The sequence below is a fragment of the Bacidia gigantensis genome, assembly GCF_019456465.1.
Source record: "Bacidia gigantensis strain McMullin 20006 chromosome Unknown contig_180, whole genome shotgun sequence".
Lineage (NCBI taxonomy): Eukaryota > Fungi > Ascomycota > Lecanoromycetes > Lecanorales > Ramalinaceae > Bacidia > Bacidia gigantensis.
The window spans coordinates 1,671,487-1,687,941 of record NW_025408596.1 but is presented as its reverse complement, the minus strand read 5'-3'; the positions used below and the strand labels follow the sequence as shown (position 1 = coordinate 1,687,941).

General features: G+C 49.5%; 6 protein-coding genes across 6 annotated transcripts; 5 read left to right on the top strand and 1 right to left on the bottom strand.

Moving 5' to 3' along the window:
- Nucleotides 1–6,485: 6,485 nt before the first annotated feature.
- KY384_003435 (uncharacterized protein) lies at nt 6,486–7,070 on the top strand (the record flags this gene model as incomplete). The annotated part of the gene is made up of 2 exons (XM_044811949.1): nt 6,486–6,567; nt 6,766–7,070. The coding sequence occupies 2 exons, from the start codon at nt 6,486–6,488 to the stop codon at nt 7,068–7,070; spliced, it is 387 nt and encodes a 128-aa protein (XP_044671082.1).
- A 1,297-nt stretch (nt 7,071–8,367) lies between these two features.
- Nucleotides 8,368–9,075, top strand: KY384_003434 (uncharacterized protein; the record flags this gene model as incomplete). The annotated part of the gene is made up of 3 exons (XM_044811948.1): nt 8,368–8,492; nt 8,547–8,718; nt 8,767–9,075. The coding sequence occupies 3 exons, from the start codon at nt 8,368–8,370 to the stop codon at nt 9,073–9,075; spliced, it is 606 nt and encodes a 201-aa protein (XP_044671081.1).
- Nucleotides 9,076–9,113: 38 nt separating this feature from the next.
- On the top strand, nt 9,114–10,220 carry KY384_003433 (uncharacterized protein; the record flags this gene model as incomplete). Its single annotated transcript, XM_044811947.1, has 1 exon — nt 9,114–10,220. One exon carries the CDS (start codon nt 9,114–9,116, stop codon nt 10,218–10,220), a length of 1,107 nt encoding a protein of 368 aa, XP_044671080.1.
- A 417-nt stretch (nt 10,221–10,637) lies between these two features.
- Nucleotides 10,638–11,426, bottom strand: KY384_003432 (uncharacterized protein; the record flags this gene model as incomplete). The annotated part of the gene is made up of 1 exon (XM_044811946.1): nt 10,638–11,426. The coding sequence occupies one exon, from the start codon at nt 11,424–11,426 to the stop codon at nt 10,638–10,640; it is 789 nt and encodes a 262-aa protein (XP_044671079.1).
- A 1,533-nt stretch (nt 11,427–12,959) lies between these two features.
- On the top strand, nt 12,960–13,963 carry KY384_003431 (uncharacterized protein; the record flags this gene model as incomplete). The annotated part of the gene is made up of 2 exons (XM_044811945.1): nt 12,960–13,686; nt 13,746–13,963. The coding sequence occupies 2 exons, from the start codon at nt 12,960–12,962 to the stop codon at nt 13,961–13,963; spliced, it is 945 nt and encodes a 314-aa protein (XP_044671078.1).
- Nucleotides 13,964–14,757: 794 nt separating this feature from the next.
- Nucleotides 14,758–15,738, top strand: KY384_003430 (uncharacterized protein; the record flags this gene model as incomplete). Its single annotated transcript, XM_044811944.1, has 1 exon — nt 14,758–15,738. One exon carries the CDS (start codon nt 14,758–14,760, stop codon nt 15,736–15,738), a length of 981 nt encoding a protein of 326 aa, XP_044671077.1.
- Nucleotides 15,739–16,455: the final 717 nt, after the last annotated feature.

Below are 16,455 nucleotides of genomic sequence, written 5' to 3'. Positions count from 1 at the left end.
CTCTGCCCTACAAGCAAGAAATCTTCTCAATCTCTCTCAGTGAAGAGTGGTAGGTTGCTCACAACGAGCATAAATGCTCTCAAACCTGCTCAGCATATGAGTTCTTATGGCACGGTCAGTTTCCCCTCACTTCTCGAACTGCATGATGATCTATGCGAATGTGGGCAGCGAATTGGTTCGTTCGAGACCGCGGAGAACATCGGCCTGGCAAATCCGATTCACGATATGCAGTATTCTTATACGCGAATGTGAAACCAGTAACAAATACGGTCTAGATAATGGTCCAGGCTGGACTGAGTATGGATCCGCTTGCCACGCTCGAACCTTACTTGGTACATTCTCGAACCACATGGCGAAGGAAGGACTCTTCTCTGGTGCTATGTTTGTGATGAAGACCCAATGATCTTGAGCTAGAGCCAGTTCCGCAGTGGATCAGTGGTTGTACCCTTTATGATGTCCCCGCTTGTCCATTGGCAGATAAGGCTCCCACGGGCTGAGATCCGAGCAGTACTCGACAGATCAGCACATCATTGAATTGGACTAAATGCTTCTGATGTCCACGCTTGGTGGCTTGCATAATTCGGGTCTAACGGCTGGCGCCAAAAGGCGGTCGTGAGGGGTTTCTGCACAAGTCTCTGCGGGTTTCGGCCCATTGATCTCTGGCAGGGCGGAGAAGCTGGAAGTATTCGTCGTTTCCCATCATACTTTGCATTGTGCATGTTGCCATGCACGATCATCTGAGACATCCTTCCCTTTAGAGTACGCTTTCCTCTCCTTTGTAGCCCGGAAACGAGGAGAAGCAGGACATAGAATCACTCGACCGTCTTTCGTTTTTCGTCATCCATCAGCCAATGGCTGATCTCGTCTGAGCTGCTGAATGGACTTGGCCTCCTTTCGAGGGCCGTTCACGCACCAAAGCGCGCCGTGCATATAATTACCTTATCGGGCATGTTCGGCAAGACTAAGAATGCTCCGATTTCCGATCATTGGCTGCGGGAGGTGCCTCTGGTACCTGCAGCTAGCTATATCCGTCCGGTCCTGTTCGGTGCTGTTCGGTATGGCCCCAAGCGCAAGTACCTAACGCCCCTCCTTACCAGCTGAACTTTGCTGGCAAGTACTAAGTAGTGTGGGGCTCTTACGTGTGCCACTCACCAATGTCATCTCGGTCGAAGCCGACGCTGGCTTGCTAAGGTAACCGAGAACCTGCTAAGGTATGCCTTACGATCTAGTTCATTTATGTACTAGCTGACTATGCCAGCCAAGGTTTGGCGGAATGTGGGTTCCAAAACGAATGTGAAATGACTTGAAAGGCCTACTTACCTCGCTTCAAGACTGTTGCTCGCCTCAAGTCTTGCACAGAACACAAGCAATAAGGCATCCTCCGCTGTCGAAGGCGCGTATTCGAGGTCGGCTATATCAGTCGTGGCGCTTACGCTCTGGGTTGCAAGTATCGCTAGCAAGTTGAAGGGTGATACAATAAAAAAGCTAGACTCGACATCGCTGCCAACGCTAGCCGTCGTCCTCAATCCACAATCCCATTCATTCCCATTTCAAGGGCAACTCGCAACTCTCACGCTATACTGAGACCCCATCTATCAAATCTGCAACATGAAAATGCAACGAGCCGCATCTCATGCGAACACGACGGTCCATGAACACGCGAGGCTGACAGACCATCTTTCGCATATTCCCAACCTCTCAGAAAGCATTCTTCAATAAAATGCTCTTACACTCTAATTCGCTTCCACGAGGCAGACCCTCGCTCATTCTGACGCCACAGCGCTGCTCTGCATCTCACCCCTCGGCGGCGTACAATCCAGACTCCCCCTCGCAAAAACCGACGCATCCCCCTCCCTCGTCCTAAACACAACCATTCTATTCACGCTCGGCACCAATCCCGTCTCCGGGCCCACTCTCACCCACCGTCCCATCAACAACGCAACCTCGAGCGCGACCTCGAGCGTCAGCATCCCCCCTCTCCTTCCCCTTCCCGGCCCCCTCCCCCTCCGCCCCCACCAACTCCCCAAGCGCCACCCCAACCCCATTCCGGTGCGACACGAACACCAGGCGCCCGTTGGGGAAGCGCCACGCTGTGTCGTGCACGCGCTGCTGGATGTCCCACAGATAGGCATTGAAGTCCGCCTGGAAGACTGCGAAGTCGGTGGAGGTGCAGATTGGCTGGGCGTATTGCGAGAGTTGGATCCCGTAGAGGCGGTAGGCGCTCTGCCAGCCGGGAAGGGGGACTGTGAGGTTGGTGGGTGGGAGGGTGGTACTGAGGATGGGGGGGTCAATGTGCGTGAAGGCGGGTTAGGGGGAGGGGGCAGTGGGGAGGGGGCGTTGTGCGAGGAATGGAGGGGACGTGGGGGAAAGGGGGAAGGGAGGGAGAGGGGGAGAAAGGAAACTGGAGATGGAGGGAGGAAATAGTCTACCTGGTCTCGATGGATGCTAGCTCTTGCGCTGAGGAGAGGAAGGCGGATGTGAAGACGCAGAGGAGGAGGGCGAGCTGCATGATGACGTTGGATGCTTTGCCGGTCGGATAGGGGTGGTGCGAAGAATGTGCAGGAGTGTCCGAATCTTTTCGCCTGCTTTGTAGGCATTTTGGGCCGCTTGTTGACGTCTTGTGTCGGTAGTGCCTGATTTCACAGCCGCTGCATGTTGCGCCTACGAATCTGGCTATTTTCGGGAATGCAGCGCCGCAGTGTCTCAAGCGGTTTTTAGGCTCCGGATCATGACGCACAGCTTTTCTTGGACGTAATAATCCCTTGCTAGGGAATAGCGAACAAGTCCATATGGTTTCGTTGATGGCGCTCGCTGAGCTAGGAGTGAACGGATGATGAACACAGTGAGTACTAGCGTTCGTCGCCTGAAATTGTGCACAGTATGCTGTGAATATGGTTCAACATGCTCTTAAAGCATTGCTGATAATAACATTGATCACCAAGGCAAACCTTGGACGCCACCCCTTTTCAGGTTCAGACTGGGCCATCTTCTCGTCTATTTTGCATGTCGTTGCTCGTCAGGCTATGCTGACTACTGACTTTTTGTAATCCTGGATTTGAATTCGCTGATGATCAAAGAACCAATTCAACGTTCTGATGGTCGGTATCCCGATGTTTTCTCCTTTTCGAGCTTGTGTGCTCGCGTACAGCTGCAATAATGTCTTCTATCAGTACATCATGGGCGATACCAGGCGTACTGACAACGACCCCACAGCTGTCTTGACGCTGGAAATACGCATGCGACGTGTTAGAAAAGTCAAAGATAGTACTATTGAACAATTTGAGAACTTCCTCGTTTCCTTGGCTAAGTTTGCCACTTAAGCTGGTAATCATGGTGCAAGATGTCATTTCAATTGCTGTTGAATATAGTCAAACTATGTTCTATAGAGCTTGCTCAGGACCCGTCGTTCCAAATTCCCCTAAGCTTATCAATCGAGTGCTCAAATGAAAGCCAAATCACCCAAGAACATCATCCCAGGGGTTTAATGAATGCTTCCCTTCATTTGCACCTCTAATCCCGGTGTAGAACCTGCTGACAACATCCTCTCACATTTTCAGCCCATAATGATCAGCCACAAGACGGATCAAGGCCCACACGCTCCACATAACGGGAACAAATACCAAGCCCACAGCTAGACAGAACGGAACCACATTTCCGAACACGACTTCCGAGATTGCAGCGATCCATGAATATGTCTGTCGTATGAACAAAACAATCGTGGGCGCCAGCCAGAGAAATGCCACTATTCCCATAGCTATGGGAAATGGCGTTAACAAGTCGATTTCCTGGAATTCTCTCCGGCGGATTGCTGAGATGTATGGCTCTATCATCGGGGTACCTTTCACTAATCGTTCGTATTCAGCCAAGCGGCAGGCAACCGCCATGATGAGGCAAGACATGATGATTCGCATCATGTTTAAAATCGGCATGTTGATGGAATAGCTGGTGCAGTACTCGTTGATGGTCAAGTTAATGTGAACCGAACTACGATGCTTTGACTTTCGATGTACCGGTGTAGGTTCACTGCTTCCCGTTGAGTGAATGGCGTTTGATGGTAGAGACTGTTAGAGATTGGTGATGTCTGAATATTATACTGTTGTCCATTGTTGAGAAAACCAAAAGTGGAGCGTGACAAAGGGTTGTGTCGAGACTGAACAATGAAAATAGTAAACAATAGTGTTGTTGGTTGAGACAACAATAATGCATCAACGATCATTGTGAAGCCACGAAGAAGTGAGATGTTGAAGAGACGACTACGAATTTGAAGAGCCTTTGGTGGTGATAGCAAACTCGCCTGTACGAAGCCTATGATGCAAACATTCAACAGCGTAAATTCCACCAATATGAACCAACGACTCCTTTTGTACCGTTTTGGCAACAAACATGCTCAATTATGAAATTTTCAGACTGCAATCGATTGAACCTTTCACCTGGACCCAATCTTCTAGAATTAAAATCGACCGAGAGAGTCGTTGCCGCAGAGACTTTCATTTCTCTAGATCCTCCTTGACCAACACCACCAGCTAATTGATTTTCTCCCCCCAAATTCTCCTGCAAAGTTCTTTTTGACCTTTGATTCGATACCTATGTCCTGCTGTCTTCTTCATTGATCAACGCCCTGCGAATACGATCGTGATGAAGCTCATTACGACCAGCAAGACGGCCAGCAAGACGACCAGCCAGAAGCCAACGAATATTACGCCCAACGCCATGCAGAACGTCACCACATCGAAAGCCAATCTCATAATGGCGCTGATCCAAAAGCACACTGAATCCACCACCGCCTTGACTCCAGAGATTACTGAGCGTACAACGGCTTTGAACCCGGAAAATAACACTGACCCCAGCCACAGGAGTACGACAGCTACCACGGCGATGCCTCCAAGCTCCCCTTCTCTCGCTTCGATATGTTCGTGTTCAGCTCGATTCTGATATTCTTCTAAGCTGAACGCAGCAATCGGGATTAGGAAAGACAGGCCGATCCGCGCCTTGTTGAAGTTTCGCATCTTGAAAAGGGGTGGTGGTAGGTTGAGGACTTTTCGCTACAGAACCGATGACGATGGCTCGTTTCCCGAAGACTTTGCTTTAGTACTGCAATCTGTCAGCTCGATCGTTCAAGAGCGGTCACTGAGCAAGGCTGGGGAACTTTGGCTTTTCAGCTAAGGTCTATTAGTGGAGAATATGGAAATGGAACGTTACGAACTCTGAAGTCACGGCAGAACAATGAACACAATACGTAACAGTACTGTTGATGTTTGTGATGAATGGTTGATAGTCTGCGTAGAGTCATGAAGAAGGGAAAATCTGAGAGGACACGTATAAACTTAGGTAGCATACGGTGGCGGTAGCAAACAAATTGGTGCCAAGTGTGAGAAGCAAACACTCATCAGTCAGAAGAACCTACTTTGATAGGTCTATCTTAATGAGTGTCAATATGGTGTTCCACCAAGTAGTAGATCAAAACGTAAAACTTTTCAGCCATGTATCTCCTTAGCCATGTTTTGACGTCCATACACACGTAGGCATAAGCAGCCGCCTGGGCCCGAAAAATTCTTCTCCAGCTTTACACAACTTCTTCGCATCGCAAACACATGTAATCACCCTCAATCACGTAACGTCTGGGCTAGCCATCACGACATTTGCGACAAGGAGAAGCCTACTCAATGTATGTGCCAGCAATACCGAATACACAGAGAGCCAGCTAACACATCTCCTCTCGTCTAGACGAAACCCTCTACCCTACGAACACTCCAATAATCAGACCTACACCATGAAGCTTCTGAGAACGCTCGCCTGCCCCCTTGCAGCTTCCGTAACTCTGTCGCTTGTTGCAACCCTTTCGCTAGCTTCCCATTGGAGACTGAAACGAACCGGTAGAACTATCGTGGCCTACTGTGATTACGGACTCGGCATTTTCGGTCTCGATCGTGAAAAGCTGATGCTGAGGTGGGACGTCACGTATTGCTACAGTAGCCTGGCATTAAAGTAAACCTGCATTGCGTTCATCTGCACTCTTGTGCTTGAGTTGGGGGGGTGGAAGATGCTCACAGGGGCGTGGACGATGCTGAGGCGCCCGTTAACGACGTGGAAGAGTATCATCAGGGTGTTGCATGGGTGGGAAGTAGAAGAGGACATCAGGAAATCATATATGTCGTCGACTGAGGGGATTGGGGAGGCGTGACGTGTGCAAGGGCTGTTTGTCGGCTCCTGTTTTCGATATATGGATTCAGGAGATGGTGGTTAGGAATAGATGCTGCGGAACGGCAGATGAAAAGTGTCTGAATCAATGACAGGGCTTTTATCCCCTCCTCGCCCCAGTAGATGTCCTCTATCTCTCAATGTTATTACACATGAATTTCACACGTCTAGACGTGACAGGTGCGACGCAAACACGTATCCTTTGTTTGCGTGAAAATCACGCTAGCCTCATCTGAGCTATACACAGTTCAATCACGCGTGAATATAAGTAGGCTTTTGGACCTGAGATGGCTTTTCTCTCCCTATTTCAACTCTTCCTCTTCGACATATCAACAAATCCAACAGCAATCGCCAACCTTCTCAGCCAAAGTTAGTCCTGGGAACAACTGTTGCTCCAAAGTCACGTATCCTATACTTGACCAACTGCATTCATACAGACCCTCAGCAGTCAAGACTACGCGTCCAATCCCGGCATCTACATCACAACTCTAATGGCCAGAACTACTTCCCTCTTGGCCGTGGCGGCTGTCGTCACCCTCGTCTCACTCTGCCTCACTCTACTCACAGTCCCGGCAGAACAAATGAAGCTCCTCCTCAACCTCGCGCTCGAGAAACGAAGTACCAGCCTCACGTCCGTTGGCCTTACTCAGAGTGCTTTGGAAACGAGACTAGGCTATGGACACGAGACTTTTGCGGCTATATTTGCTGCTTGCAGTATCATTACAATCTCTATTGCTCTACTCGGGCTGGTGGTGAATATGTGTGAGCTGGTATGGAAGATCGTGACGTCCCTCTTGGTTATTGGATTAGCAGTGGGAGGTTTCTTGATGGGCGCGGCTCCACGGCTCCTGGAAAAAATGTTGAAGTCGTAGGGGCTGATGAGGAATCTGCATGGCCTTTGATTAGGGGGAATGGGAAGGTGAACAGCCGGTATAAACATTGTCAGGGGGAGGCTTCGACTCACGGCTGTTGCATATGCGGAGCTTGCGGTTCTGTATAGTTGTCACGTCGTGCATCTTGTGTAATTAGAGGACGCAAATCATCTTTCCTGCAATACTTTCCATTATAGGTCGTTGTACATCCGGATGGCCCATAGTCCTGCAACGTAACTACCACGGTATCTACGTGCGTTTTACAATCTCTGAATTATCTCTAAGAGAGCGGTTCCCCTATACGTCTCATAAGTCAAAGATCCCTTGGTGTAAGTATTGACAATGTTTGACCAGGCTTCTCCAGATCCGATGGAAGAACCATACAGGTCACACTTGTCACTACTTATCAGCAGACTCTTAAATTTTGCCTGAGCTTGGAAATTTTTCTTCTCCATCTCGAATTTCCGAGAAGCCATTTGGAAAGCTTCGCAAGCTTGGAATCGATGACATTTCCATATCATCTATAATCCGAGCCAGCATTTTTGTGGTCAAGAGAACTGTTCAAAAAATCGCTTGAGGAGAGAAATCCATGCAATTACTTGCCCAAATCCAAAGAGAGTAGATACCATGCTGCATTGAGTCTCAGCGAAATGAAGGAGATCCTGAAAAGTCGGACGCTTGGGAGAGCTTGAAGACATTTAGAAACTTCTCTTAGCGGCGGTCGGGGTGTGTGCGTGTATTGGTTTTGTAATGGTCCGATTGATGTCAATGGAGACAGTACGGGGAAGGTGGGAGGATACCAGTGCAGAGCCGTGTCTGTGGCAAGAGCGGTCTTGAAAGGCCGTGAGCATATTCTATAATGACAGTAGTGAATGCGGCAGTAGTTCCTTCGAACTACCCAGCATCTTGCAGTGCTGGTGACGGCCCTTCAGGCATGAAAGACAAGGTCTCACTGTGTTTTTATTTGCAGTCAATCAGTCAGTGTACGTACTTTCATGGGGCAATTCCCCAAAATGTCTTGTCGCCATTCAAATGAGGCAATCAAAAGCGTATATATTGATGAATTTGTTCAATTGCAAGCATTTCTATGAGGCCTCAACAAGCCTTTCGGTGACGAACAAGTAGGGCAGATTAATTAGAAATCCAGTTTACTTCACTGGGAGGAGGGGTATTCACTATCACCACACCGTGGTGGCAAAACGGAATGTTACCGAGAGCAGGCAGCCGCAATAACCTGCGGCAAACATTCTACTTTAACATTTTCCACCACACAGCTCTTTAGTCTACTCAAGCCAACATGCCAGGGGGTAGTCGACGCCGTAAACAGCGTGAGCGGGAAGCACAAGAGAAGCGCAGCGACGAGGAAAAAACAGTGATGCCACAATTACGTTCCAGTAATATGACGACAAGATCAATGACATCGTAATTCTGCGCAGGACTTCTGCGAAAGTCTAGTGAAGCTGACCTTGTACACAGTAACGCCGTGTCCTCTGCGACGGGTCCCGATCTCTCTCACGTTACGCCCGACGCGCTGTTGAGCCACACACCAGTGTATTCGAAGATCAGGCATCAAGAGAATCTACTCTTTCTTTTCACTCAAAGAGCCAAAGATGGGGCCGTTCGTAAAATGCACCAGACATGGATGGAGGTAAATCTGCTGATGGCTATGGAGACGCTTGATACTGACGTGAAGTAGTGTCGAAGCCGATGCGTGGAAGCTCTTCGCAGCAATCGTCCAGCCGTAATTAACGCAAAATCTGGCTCGAAATCGGAAATCGAGCACACTTTGGCCGAATTTGAGAAGTTCCTGAAATTCGTGGGGCCTGACAAGAATTTGAATCTCTATAAATTTGTAAAAGAAGTCGTTTTTGACAACATCATGCTTTTACACCTCGAGGCAGACCGAAGCGGATACTTGAACGAAGTACGAAAGCCACATCGAAGCCATTTTCAAGTGTTCGAGCAGCTGGCAGCTATGCCTAAAAACTCAGGAAAGCCGAAGTAGGTTTTGTTGTTCTCATTGGCTGTCAGGAATATCCTGACATGGAAAGGTCGAATCCGCCAGTTGATCATAAAACCCTCGCTCCGGCCAATTCTGTCGCCGCTCCATCTCATCTAGCGGTTGTCCCAACTCATATGCACGTCGCTCCAGCATCTAAAGACGTCGTCCGAACCCAAAGCAAGACAGGCCAGAAAGAAAAGTCCCCCCATGCAGACATCACAACAGCTCACAGAAAGATCATTGAAGATTTCAAAATCGATCCAGACTCGATGAAAGACGTTGATATGATCGTAGGATGTATTGAAGCCAGACGAATGTTACTGAGCAGCACCAGCGTCCCATCAGTTGCACCTCATCTTGCCCGCTACTTTCCAAGATCCATCCTCTTACATGGCATATCGGGCACGGGCAAGACAACGCTTGCCATGTCGATCGCAAAAGAAAGCAAAGAATCATCAGTTTATTTGGTAAGAAGCTGTGATGTCGATGGCCAGAGTTCTACCAAACAGATCATTCACGCGCTATTAGCAATCGCCCAAGAGAATGCACCCTCAGTCATAATCCTAGACGAAGTCGAGACCTTCTTCCACAGCAACAACGGGCCAGCAGATACGATCAGCGAATTATCCACATTAACTCGATACCCCGGCGTGACCATCGTTGGAACAACCAACCGGCCATGGGCATTAGACCGAGCCTCTCGGCATCTTTTCAAAACCCACATCCACATCCCCCTCCCGTCCGAGGACGACCGCCTTGCAATCTTCAAGCTCAAACTTTACGCACTCCCTCACACCATCACCGAAGCAGAATTCAGCGCATTCGCATCACAATCAAACCTCCTACCCGGCGCCGCCATTGAGCAAGGCATCAACTTACTCGTCCAGAAGAGCATAGGCATCGCTATGGAGAGTGCGCATTTCCGAGAAATTGAAGTCAATGGGTTTAAGTGGTTGTGCGCATGCACGGAGAGTGAGAGGGGTGCAAGAGCGATGGATTACAAAACCGTTGCGCATCGTCTGGTCCCGGAGCCGTTGTCTGCGGACGCGCTTTGGGACATGATGTTTTGTGTGGGGCGTCAGTATGGATGGGTCGAGAAGGCGGAGGCGGATCACGCGGAGTGGAATGATAATCCTTATACGAGGTGATGCCTTCGAGAAGCAGGTACTAGCGTTCGGCACTTTGAGCATTGTGCTTGTTGTCCCCGCCCATGATTCGCTAGTCGTTATTGTTCGAGGAGGTTGGGGGGAGATGGTATCATATGCATTTTACATGCGGACTCGAATGGCGTAATATCGCGTGCATGACAAGAATATAGCAGGATCTGCAATCGCATGGGTGTGAAGAGCACGGTAGATGACGAGCTCATGCTTTGAATTTCTAGGATAAAGGTCTCAGTCTCACCTTATAAGTACAGATTGAAGAAACTACAAGATTAAGCCATAATTCGATCTGAAGTTCACCTTCTCAAGCCCTTACATACCCTCATTCAGCCACCCACCCCTTCGGTACAATCCATCACAAATCGACCACGACTACTTATATATCTCGAAGGCGCACCCCTCCTAGCTCTCGCCCGCAGCATAATCCTCTTTCTCCCCCTCTTCCCCATCACTCTCGATCCTTGCATAGCGCCGTACAACCCCAGCCTCCTCATCACGGTCCTCAGTACTCAAACTCGCATCTGGGAGAGCAATTCCTCTTTTTTTCATCTCCAATTCTGATGCCGTCAGCTTCCGAATGATCATTTGCCCTCCTGCTACCACTTTCACCTCTCCAGCCTCCCTCTTGCGCTGTTTCTTAGCCTTCTTAACACCGGCTGAGTGCGCGGATCCTGATTTCTCCTTCTTGTGCTTCTTCTCTTTCTTGTCCTTCTTCGCCTTCTTCTTCACTTCTTTCTTTTTGTCTCCGCGGGATGCCGACTGCTCATCTGCTATAGCTTTCCGAATGGCTGATGTGACTTGGTGGATGGCTTCGGCTGCAGTCGCTGGAGCAGCAGCTTGAGGGCCAGACGTGTCGGCGTTGTAGCCTGTTTGAGCGGGTGCTGGTGGAAGTTGATGATGGCCATGATAATTACCATGGCCTAGGGAGGTCTCATGCGGAATGTGGGGTGAAGGGAAAAATGAAGGGGAAGAATTAGCGTAGAAGTGCTGTATCGTGACATTCTTGGTGGTCAAAGGGATGGGCGGGCAATCGGCGGAAGGATGGTGCCACTGTCCACAATGACCACAGGGGTCCCAACAGTCGTCTTCAGGATGGTGTGCGAAGAGACAGTAGTCACAGGCTGGCCAGCCTTCTGGTGGATCGCGCTCTTCGCAATGTCCTTGCGCGTTGCATGCTCCTTGGGCGGGCATCTTGAGATCACTGGTGAATGTTAACACAAATGACTGTCGAGGCTGAGAACTCACAATGATTGAATTTTAGAGCTCTGTGTGGAAGTGTCTCGCGGGAGATAGTTGTCGAAAGGTGGACGAAAGCGGAGAAGGAAAATTTCTGTGGCGAAGAAAGAGAGAAGGAGCTAATTTCCCGCGAGTGTCGACACTTGACGGCCATCATACATTGATGACAAAAATTGCCACCCAAGCAACGTCTAGCTCCTAGGTTGAGCAATGAAAACCCATCTTAGGCATCATGCCGAGGATCGAGAAGAGCGACGTTTTCGACCGCGAAATGACTGTACTTCTCCCTGTGGCATCAGTACTCTTCCTCCACTGTCGAGGTTCTCTCCATGCCGACGCTCTATGAGCTGGTCATTTTGCGCTTAATATTTCTTGCGAAGGAGGTGAACGACGTCATGCCCGATCCATGGCAATTCGGATCAGACTGAGGCAATTGCAAGATTGAGACGTCGACGACATTAACACTGTTCTAGTATAAATCCCGAAGAGCTAGATTTGTCTTTCGGAAGACACCACAAATTAATTGTTCAGCCTTGAGTCGTAGAGCGTTGATTCTCACGATCCAGAGTGAGACATCCTTAAGACAGTGGGGGAAAAGATCTTTAAAATCTAGGACCCTTTTCAAAACATTGACTCAGTCTTTATCATCCTCCCAGGTTATTACAGCACTTCGAGACTGAACTTCGCGAAACTTTGAAGTCTGAAATTGGCTTGGGACATCACCTAGCTTGCACGACCGTTTGGCCATTATCGAATAGATATGCGCCTATCATGATCAACAATGTCACCGAGTCACGAACATTGAAAGCTTCGTTGCCATGCCTGGCATCGAAATCTCAATATTGCACGTCAACGTCAAGCGTCAGGTCGAAGATTCAGATATGACAGACGCTGAAATCAACTGCAGTCATCGTACGCGATCAGTGATGATACTTGGAAGCAAGTGCGACGTAGTGACTGTTGCTTTCGAATTTGTAAGGTGCTTTCCCCTGAATGAATCTATACCTTCGGATCAGGCAGAGCCAAGTTCGTAACGATGCTCTCCACATGCTCTCCGACCAGAGATGTGCGCTTGAAGTGATGAGCTCAAAAACTTTCGTGAATACGTGCCATGTGAAGCCTGTCTGATAATTTCTATAAACAGTCATGAGACGGCATGCTGAATTGAGCGAACCTTGTTCAGCAACAGGCTAGAACCTCTCTAAAGAGCTTAGCAATCATCTTCCAGAGCACCGATCAATTTCAACTTGGCTAAAGGAGCGCTTATATGAACAATCTATTCATGACACCCGTTCCGTGTGTCAAACTTCGTTCACGGCAAGAATGAGACATGCATCTGTTTTGAAGATTACGCGCTCACTGATCCCCTTCCAAGGACCATGTAAAGACCTATAGATGACATATATAAACCTAGCATACCCGGCAAAGCACCGAGTAATATGCAATTCTTTTGTCAATAGCTCTTCTTGACTGTTGAAGCTGATTACCATGACAATTCTAGGGTTGAGTGCTCAACAGGTCCTCACCATCTGTTACTTTGTCATAGCTCAACTCCAAACGATTCAAGGCCAACAACTACCTTCCGTTTACGGCTATCCCATCAACTTCTGCGGTGATAAAACCTCCCAGGTCCAGAGCGCGTTCCAAGACGCTCTGGATTGGGTGGAAAGTAAAGTGATAGACGACGTACAAAAATCGCGGACTGCAACACAGCAGCGCGATGCTTTTCTTACTTTCTTCAAAGGTACAAGCCTCTCGCAACAAGTCGGCAACGTCTTCGGTCGAATGCTCGAAGTGCAAGATAACGACAACGTAAATTCGGATACGTTTCGAATTTACTGTCTTCGCTATGACAGTCCAGGCGATCAGCTGAAGGATACGTATCGACATCTTTGCGAGCTCAATTCCAATACGCCGGCAGCACACGTCCATGGACCTCACACGTTCAATATTCTGTTGTGTCCAAATTTTTTCCAATTTCCACGTTTTCCGCGGCTCAGGGGAGACTGTCCAACAATTCAAGGTAACAAATTGTATCCAAATGATATAGTTTTGGCAAAGAACCAGCTCGCTATCATTGTTCACGAATTGGCCCACGCTCACGGCATCAATCCTTCGCCTGGGGAGAGGGAGAATTACTTCATCCAAGACACAGCAGACTTGCACCCAGATGATCAGATCAGGAATGCTCAGAACTTTGCATACTATGCCACTGGTGAGTGAAGCCCTGAAGACGATAACTCGTTTGGATAGACAAGGTCTGATAATGTTTAGCTCTCAAGGCAGGGTGTATCTATTGGCCCCAGGTAGATCCGAACGATCATACGGATCTGCGCAGGCTTCTCGACGCAGGTGTTTTAGATTACAATATCGACGAGACAGACGAGGACGGAGAACAAGCCGAGAATGCGGTAGCAGGATCATTGGACGTTTTTGACATTAATACCATCATTCCTGGAGGTGGTGATCTACCGGCTGACACGCCGACGTAGTAGTACAGGGATTTGGGATTCAAGCATAGCCTGAGCGTAAATCAGCGGGTGCTCTTCAAGCCATTACCTGCTGATACTCATTTCTTCCAGTCTCCATGCAATTATCAAACCTCATTCATGAACGCCTGACAGTGCTCAGCGTCGACGATATAAGAAAGTCATACAGGATATTCCTCTACTTTTCCTATCTTCTCAACTACGTACCACACCTTGAACCTCTACTCCCTCTAATCAGCATACATTGCGTGAAAATATATGACGTCATGGCAAGCGAAGGAATGTCTGCACAATCCTTCCGGAGGGACTAATCTGACCATCTCACCCCACACTGTTCCCACCCATCACCAAGCCATTAAGCCAACACCTCAGCATCATTCACCGCGTCCATCATGACACCACAACCACCAACCCAATCCCCCCTCCCAGCCACCGCCTCCCTCGCCCTCGCCTACGAGAAAACCCAAATTGCCAACCCCTCCGACCCTTTCTACACGCCACCTCCCCCGACCTCCCCACCTGCCCCACCCGGCACACTCCTCAAACTCGAGTCCACAACTAACACGACGCACTACTCCGTCCCGCCCGGAACAGCCCTCTCGCGCTTCATCTACCAAACCCTCCCCCTTTCCTCCCCATCTCCCACCCCCATCCCCGCCTCCGCATTCATACTCTGGCCCTACGACCCCCTCACCCTCCCCAACGGCCACCTTCCCCTCGTAGCCTGGGCGCACGGCACATCCGGCTCGCACGCCCCCGGCGCGCCCTCCAACGCTAAACATCTCACGCAGCATTTCATGGCGCCGTATCCGCTCGCGCTGGCGGGCTATGTGGTCGTTGGGGCTGATTATGCGGGGTTGGGGGTTGGGAGAAGCGCGGACGGAAAGGAGGAGATATGCCATCCATACGGCGCGAGTGCCGCGCAGGCGGCCGATGTGGTCTACGCGGTCCAAGCTGCACGCGCGGCGTTTCCGGTGTTGGGGAAGCAGTGGGTTGTGGTGGGACATTCGCAGGGAGGAGGTGTGGCGTGGGCGGTTGCGGAGTGGATGGCAAGAGCGGGAGAAGAGGAGGAGGCAATGGAGGGGTATTTGGGGGCAATCCCCATCGCGCCGTTGACGGATTGTCTTGATTACGAAGAACGTGGAGACAGGAGGAATGAGATCGTGGCGATGTATGCTGCGCGCACGGCGGAGATGGTTTATGGTAAGGAGAGAACGGGGGAGGGGTTCAGCGCGCGAAAAGAGATCTTCACGGAAGAAGGCTGGAGAAGGTTAGAGTTGGAATTGGACCATGGGGTTTTCATCGCTGTGTTGGTGGAGTTGTTGAAAGGGCCCGGTATGCTGAGGGAGGGCTGGAGGGAGAATGAGACGTTGAAGAGGTTTGTGCGGGAGACGAAAGTCGGGGCACGGGAGGTTAGGGGGCCGATGCTTATTGTGCAGGGAGAGGAGGATCCTGTTATTCAAGTGGAGACGACGGCGAGGGCGGTGGAGGAGATGGTTAGGTTGAGTCCTGGGGCGGAGGTCAAGTTTGTGGTTTTTAAAGGGTTGGGTCATGATGCTGTGCTTTATGCGTCGCAGAGGCTGTGGCTTGGGTGGATTGGTGAGAGGTTTTTTGGGAGTGATCGGAGGGGAGGGAGTGGAGGTAGTAGGGGGGAGGGAAAGGAGGGGTTGGAGAAGGTTGTACTGGGGATGGGGGAGACGCCGAGGCCGTTAAATGCGTATCAGCGTGAGCCGAATTGGGTTATTAAGACGGTTACTGAATCTTGGGAGATATTGTAGATTGTTGAAGGCTGCTGTTGTTGGTTGAATACCTTCGAGTCTGTTACATCACCAATGTCCGCTGTCAAGCCCAGCATAGAGATATCGTGCTGCATGACCACAGGGTTTGAGTGTCCTTTACTATGCCTGAGTCATTGTATGGTTCAGATAAGGTCAACAGACTGCCAAATGAAAGGTCGTTCTTTGCAACGAAAAGGCCAGACATTGTGTGTATAGTTCACATAGGGATAGCGTGTTGTGGACACAGGCAGATGATTGGTGTTTGCCACCCTAAGAGGAAGTAAAACTGCCAAGGCGCGATGCGACATACAGATTGTTGATGTTGATGATATACTGAAGATTCTCGTAGAGTAAAGATATGATAAAAGAAGAAAGCAAGAAAAAGGGGAACCCTACGTAGGAAATTGGAAGCGTAGCGGAAGAACGTCAAACATTTCAGGAGAATTGGTACCTCCCAAGCCGACAAGTATTCATGCGCGTCTAACAGTCTGCTAGCAGAGTCATTTAATGAGGAACTTATAGATCGTGCCCGTAAAGTTCCCATCCAGCAAAGGGGACGCAAAGAAAAGGGTGGTAGGTATTATGAGGTGTAACCCTAGCTTACATGACACCTCTTCTTACGTGGAATTGCGACGCACATATTTCTAGTGGTCATGATAGATTTCTGATGTGTATTGGGGTAAGAACATGGAAGAATGTCAATGGAATACACAAAAT